General features: G+C 41.4%; 1 protein-coding gene across 5 annotated transcripts in view; it reads right to left on the reverse strand.

The window, feature by feature from the left end:
- Lrrc40 (leucine rich repeat containing 40) overlaps nt 1-7,189 on the reverse strand; it is a 31,250-nt gene extending 24,061 nt beyond the window's left edge. For 2 of the 5 annotated variants that reach the window (XR_012911367.1, XM_075981006.1), the window contains exons 1-4: nt 6,960-7,173; nt 4,210-4,391; nt 2,812-2,885; nt 42-171 (exon numbers count right to left, since the gene is read on the reverse strand). Coding sequence is in view for 2 of the 5 variants with exons in the window: in XM_075981006.1 (XP_075837121.1) it covers nt 42-171; nt 2,812-2,885; nt 4,210-4,391; nt 6,960-7,110 (537 nt within the window). In the remaining 3 variants the exon portion in view is untranslated. Of the gene's footprint in view, nt 1-41; nt 172-2,811; nt 2,886-4,209; nt 4,392-6,959 lie in introns of those variants that run through there. The other 3 variants (XM_075981007.1, XM_075981008.1, XM_075981009.1) reach the window with 3 other exon arrangements.
- Nucleotides 7,190-7,197: the final 8 nt, after the last annotated feature.

The following is a 7,197-nucleotide window of genomic DNA, read 5'->3' on the forward strand; positions in this document are numbered from 1 at the left end:
CCAGTCCCAAATCATGCAAACATCAAAGAATCCCCACTTACTAAATCTTCTAAGCTGGAAAGTTGCTCAAAGCCTTCAGGTAGGCATGTCAGCTCATTGTGTTGGAGGTGTAGCGCCTTCAGGTTTTTTAAACTTGTAATTTCTTCAGGAAGCATTTTCAGTTTGTTATGGCTATTGTTAATAAAATAAATGCTGAGTGACTTGGTAGACTATATAAGATACATAAGAAATACTTAAAGGCATTTTTGTCAACTAACCACATAGACTTTTCATAAAAATCAAATGGTGCTATCTGTCCAAGTGTTTATCAAAATCCATATCTCCAAAACATACACTCATCAGCAGAAATCTAAATCAACGAAGTTAACAAATAATCTGTAAACTTTTGGTTGCTTACTTATAATCTGATTATTTAAAATACAATGTGAAAGGGACTTATTGAACTCTTAGATTTTTATATTGTTTGTGAAAAAATGTTTGCATACATATTACAACAAAACTAAACATATTTTTTTCCTAACATTTATTTTTATGTGTCTAGGTGTTCTGCTGGATGCATGTCTGTGTGTCTGACGTGTACTGATGCCGGAAGAGTGTTGGATACTCCAAAACTGAAGTTGTGGACAGATGTGAGCTGCTGTTGTTCAGATCTCTAGAAAAGTATACAATGTTCTAACTGTTGACCCATCCATCTCTCCAGCCCCTCGAGCTGTATCTAACAGAGGTGGGGTTTTAATTTCACATCTAAAACAAAAGCTGTTATTTCTATTTTCAGGTCTGGTAGGTTTGGCAATACTCAATTTGTTTCTATACTTGCTTGGCCTTTTTATTTGAAGCCTTCTAAAGAGACACTCAACCTGCTGATGTAAAAGTTGCAGCAGGACAATACACTTCCTGGTAATTAAGAGACGAATGAGGCCTTGGTACTGTGGCTTAGTTAGTTAAAGCACCTGTCTAGTAAACAGGAGATTCTGGATTCAAATCTCAGCAGTGCCTTTGGTTTTTGTTTCGTTGGTGTTTTTCGAGACAGATTTCTCGGTAGCTTTGCTGCCTGTCCTGGAAGTCACTCTGTAGACCAGGCTGGCTTCAAACTCATAGAGATCCGCCTGTCTTAGCCTCCTGAGTGCTGGGATTAAAGGTGTGTGCCACTACCACCCGGGCCAGCAATGCCTTTGTTCAGCATAAAAGTTAGTGCATTTTCCTGTTTTTAACTGGAGTTAACCTTTACTGATTACAGGGCATAGTGGTGCATGCCTTTAATCCCAGTACTCAGGAGGCAGAGCAGGTGGATCCCTGGAAGTTCAAGGCCAACCTGGTCTACAGTGGAAGTCCACGATAGCCATGGCTGTTACACATAGAAACCCTGTCTTGAAAAACACCAAAAGAGAGATGCATGAACAAGTCTCCAGGTGCATCACAGCTTAACTATTTAATTATAAAATTTACCCTATTTTCTTATGTTAGCTTACATATAACAGGGGAAAATGAAATACCAGGAACTTTGTATTAATTATATTACACATATACTACATAGATGAATACCCAAAAGTTTCTGACTACTGAAGGCTGCTGAGCTGACGTCAGGATATTGACAGGACCTAGTTAGGGAAGGCAGTCAGTCTAGCTGTCTGCTTTATTCCTCCATCTCCTTTCCGTACCCATCACTGTACCTAGATGGACTAAGCCCACCTTACTCCTTGCTCACCCTTTTCTTGTCCAATCCTTTCTTCCTGCTTTGAGGTCCATGTGCCTGGCTTCGTGGGAGGAAGAGGCTCCAGGGCAGCTTCAAATGCAGCAATCTTGCTGCAGTGCATTAAGCTTTCACCAAACTGTTATTACAGGACTTGTTTTTCTCCTAGTTAATGTACCACCAAAAACCACCTTCAAGTATATTATGCCCAATATCTGTAACTATATGTATTTTATAAACAAGTGAGTTTGTTTGTTCTTCTGAAAGAGTATCAGAGCTGGAATCTATATAACATAGATAGACAAAGGAACTTTCTTAATCTGGATGTGTACTGGCAGCAGAAGATTAGTTACCACCTTGGGTGCCTAGCCGCATACACATTAGCAACGTAGTACCAGAAATATGTTTACACAGCCCAAAGGTGCTTGGACACATTTAACTATTAACTGTAAAGTCATGAGGGCCGCAGCTTAGCTCAGTGGCCAAGCATACATGAGGTCCCAATTTCTCTACCAGGTACCACAAAACCAAAACTCAAACCAAAACCAACAACAACAAAATTCTTCGCTATTAGTGATATAATTAGCATTTCTAACCTAGTGTGTAATACCTAGATTTTTAGGCTATCATAATTTAAAACCTGAGATTCTGATGGTTTTCTAAAACAAGAGTCAACAGCATCTCCTAAACATAAAACATAAAAATCAATAGGCCTTTAACTTGTAAAGTCAAACAGGATGTAATAAATTCTAAAAATCAAACAAATATACAAATAAAGTCGCTGGGTATGGCCCCACAGACTTGTGAAGCTAAGGCAGGAGTCTCTGATCATAGCAGTTTGGAGTCACACTGGGCCAAACAGCAAGCCTCCTCGACAGAGAAAAAACATAACTGAATCATTAAATTCTTCTTCTTCTTCCGTAACTAGTTTCTGAGATGATGCAAAGATCTGGTCTTATTGTTCTGCCTTTGGTCTAGGGTAGAATGCAGAGTCTGATAAGTGTTCAACCCTGCTTCCCACTGGGCCACATTGTGGCTCCAGGTGATTTTCTATGTGAAGAAAAGGGATTTCAAGTTCAGACCACTGTAACTGCAATCTTAGAAACAGGTGCACACTTTACCTGACGTTAAGTTTCTGAAGATTGTCTAGCTCTCTGATAGCTGAAGGGAGCGATGTCAGCTGATTATCATGTATCTAAAATAAATACAAGGCAAAGTCAACATTCTCAGTCTGACAATTAGCAATATTTGAGCTTTGACACTGAACAAAATTATTCACTAAACCCATTCTTCAAACTCAATGGCTACGTGTTGGGTGATTAGTAATCTCTGTGTATCAGTATACAAACTGTGACTGTAACCAAACTGTTACTCAGAAATCGTGAAGTAACAAGTTAGGAATTTAAACATTACCAAAATGAAAAGAGACAAACACAAACTTAACCCTAGTAGGATTTAGGCAGGGCTCTGCTGGTCTACTCAGGTCACACACAGAGCAGACAGACATGAGCAGGAGAACAGCTTCATATTGATGTGGGAGTGTCATATCAATCTGTTGATTTCATTGGTTAAGCAATAAAGAAACTGCATGGCCCTCATAGGTTAAAACATAGGTGGGTGGAGTAAACAGAACAGAATGCTGGGAGAAAGAAGCTGAGTCAGTGAGTCGCCATGATTCTCCCACTTCAGGCAGATGCAGGTTAAGATCATTCCTGGTAAGCCAGCTCGGGGACTACACAGATTATTAGAAATGGGCTAGTCCAGGTGCGAGAGTTAGCCAAGAAAAGGCTAGATATAATGGGCCAAGCGGTGTTTAAAAGAATACAGTTTCCGTGTAATTATTTCGGGGCATAAGCTAGAGCTAACCATGTGGGCAGCCGGGTGCCCGAATGTAGCCCCGCCGCTCCTATTTCAACACCATATTCTCAGATTAATACTGTCTGCACAGCACAAAGGACCTCAGAGTAGGACAGACTGTTGTTTGTTATTTTACAGACAAAACAAATACACCTCCAAAAATGGCACTACCTACATCCATCATTTCCACATGAACAGAAGGGACACTGTGCCATTGCCAAGTACACTAAGAGCCTAAAGATTCTGAAATAAATCCTTTGTACTTCACTTACCCCATGACAAGAAAACCTGCACTACAAAACAGACTCAATTAAACACACAAAAAATTCGGTTGAACAGTTTCTGAGGTTAAGAAAACCAGAATGTAAGATGCCCTGAGTCCTGTACTTGCCTTGGTGACTAGAATAAAAGGTAACAAAGGAAAAAAATACAGCCAGGTGCCACTTCTATTTGCACACACTGACTCGTTTAAACCCAGGGTCTCCACCAGGACCTGTGTGCTTGGAAGATGCAGCCAACCTTCTGACTCAGACTGTCATTTATCTTGCATTCTACATGCTCAGCAAGGAAGCTTTCCTGTTTAGCAAAGCATAAATTTAGCTCTTCCATTTGGCATAAACTAAGTCTTTTCAACTAAAATACCATAATTACAGTCAACTTACATCAAGAACAGTGAGGGCAGGCAAGAGCCGGAGGTCGTCAGAGAGAGACTGGAGTTTATTGCTGGAGATGATGAGTTTGGTCAGATCTGTCTGGTCCCACCATCGTTCAGTAGAGCTGAATGAAAGATTCTGATTGGCCTCCTCAGGGATGTCCACATTTATTCTCCAAACACACTGAGGGACTATCTCCATCACCAGCATACCAAAGAGAAAAGAGAAAAATAAAAATGAAATGAATACTAACGGACACACTCGTTGCATACTTAGCTTACAAATGAATCCAAATAATTCCCAGGGCCCAAAGGACAGCTCAGTGCATGTATCGGTTACTTTTCTATTGCTGTGATAAAACACTATGACAAAGGCAACTTACTAAAAAAAAGTGTTTAATTTGGGTAATGGTTTCAGAGCGCCAGAGTTCATGGAGTAAAAGATCAGCTGAGAGGTTGAATCGCAGCCTGAGCCACAGACATGAGGCAGAGTTTGATTACTAGCACTGAAAACACAAAATACAAAACTAAAATCTCCTAACAACTCTGAGACATGTGCTATTAATATTCCCATTTTGTAGGTGAAAAAAAATGAGTAATCAAGAAAATAAACTCAGGGTTCAACAACTATGTCAGCACTGCAGTCTAAGCCCTAAAGAGCCATTTCCCAGCACAGCTTATGAAAGGTATCCAACCCTAGCAGCTACTCTCCATTTTACCAGACATAATTGTTTCTTATCTGTAGACAGAGACTGCTCATTCGCTTCCCAGCCACCCAGGCCCAAAATAAACACACAGAAACTATAGCAATTGCAATACTGTTTGGCCAATAGCTTAAGTGTATTTCTAGCTAGCTCTTACAGCTTAAATTAACCCATTTCTATTAATCTGTGCATCACTATGTGGTTGTGGCCTGGTGTCCAGGTGTCTGTCTCGGCCTACTGGCTCTCTACATCCCTGTTCAAGTTTCCCGCCTAGCCTTACTCTGTTAAGCCATTGGCCAAAAGCAGCTTTATTCATTAACCAATAAAAGCAACACAAATACAGAAGGACTTCCCATACCATTTCCCCTTTTCTGTTTAAATATAATACCTTAATCAAGAGCAGACATATATATATATATAACAATATATACATATAACAAAATTGATGTTAATTTTTTTTTCAATAAACCAAGATCCATACCAATGCAAAGTATTCCTATCTATAGCAATTCCCCCCTTTAAATGTAAACAAACATTTATAAGGAATCATTTAGGGAATTTGGGTTTTGTTGCCTAGACTACTTCCTGCTTACTGGGGGCACTGTGAATGGCGTTTGAGAGACTGGACCAGGTGGGACATGCATTAGCAACCCTAACTATGACAACCAGTGATGGTATATTACTGAGCAATAACTGATTTTCAATGCATGTATATCTTTATGGTTTAATGGTTTTGAAGTCATAGCAGTCTGTTTCTTCCTTGATGAGAGGTATTGGAGACTGAGCCTTCAAGAACAGTCTTTACTATAAAGACATCCTTCAAAACTCCAGACTACATATCCAAACTGACAGATGTACAAATTTCATCACAGAGCTATTTTTTAAAAAAGCACGAAAAAACCAAGGAAATATGAACCCTCAAATATTGCAACTGCTCTTCACAGATATTGAAATAGGCAAAATTTCATGAAACTTTCAAATTTTCTGGTAGGACATTATCAATAAATTAAAATATACAAACAAGCAGATGATTTCAATCTAGCCTTAGGGAACAAAGTCAGTGGAACAGATGAAAACATTAACAATACGGATGGAAAAGTCAGCAACATGGAAGAAAAATTCAGAAAGGATACTGAGATTTTTAAAAAGTCAATTAGCATCGTCAAGACAATCCCCCCACAGACCCATGCACAGGCCAAACTGTGCTGATCCTAGAAAAACACTTTCCTATTACTCTCCCAGTGCAGTGAAGGGGGTTTCTCTACAATGATACTGACCCTCTTATCAAATATAACTGCCCTTTCAGCACCAGCCTGAATGCCTTCATGCTAAAAGTGTCTCTTGCAGGGCGGTGGTGGCGCACACCTTTAATTCCAGCACTCGGAAGGCAGAGGCAGGCAGATCTCTGTGAGCTCGAGGCCAGCCTGGTCTACAAGTGCTAGTTCTAGGACAGGCTCCAAAGCTACAGAGAAACTCTGTTTCGGGAAAACAAAATTGCCTCTGCCAAACAAATCAGTAGTACTTCATCTTCAATTCAAACTCCCTCAGGTACTTAGGACATGGGTAGAACGAAAGCCACATTCTTGCCCCAAACACAATGCGAATGACTGATAACGAAGTCCTTGTCTCCTTATGAAACCTCAAGGGTCAGATCTCCATTGTCTGCATCCGTATCCTTCAACTTCCCATTAAAAAAAAAAATAGCCCATTAAGCCCTGCCCATAGGATTCAGTCTTTCCTAGACCTACGTTCCAAAATATTCCACATTCCAGCCATAAAACAGTTCGAATGTCATAGGAACCACATAGTTTACCACAGCAATGACTCCACTTTCTGGGTGTTTAAGTCTAAATGAAGAGAAAGGTCAAACAAAGTACCTGCCTATCATCTATCTCATAGCTAATTTACTCCCAAACGACGATGTTAATCCCAAGGAACACTCCGTGCAAGCCATGCCCACTATCCTAGCAGGACCTCTTCCAAGAGACGACGCGGGTGGGTGCCCAGGGGACCCGCCTGCCCAGCCTCGGGAGAGGCCGTCTACGCCCTACGTCACCTTCCCCGAGGTTCCTTCCCGCCAAGTTGAGCTGCCCGCTGCTCCTCGCCGCCTTCAGGAGGCCCTGGGGAACTGAGGGGCCGCTGTCCTTGCCCTCCGCGTGAAATCCCGCACGAGGGTCAAACCTTGATGTTCTCAGCTGGCGCGACATATTCAAACCCTCCTTCGGGCAGCTCCGGGCGCGGCCGTGACGTCAGAGCACCGCGCCGCAGCTGGGCCGCCCCGCCCCTTCCGGCTC

The sequence above is a fragment of the Microtus pennsylvanicus genome, chromosome 7 (genome assembly GCF_037038515.1).
Source record: "Microtus pennsylvanicus isolate mMicPen1 chromosome 7, mMicPen1.hap1, whole genome shotgun sequence".
Classification (NCBI taxonomy): domain Eukaryota; kingdom Metazoa; phylum Chordata; class Mammalia; order Rodentia; family Cricetidae; genus Microtus; species Microtus pennsylvanicus.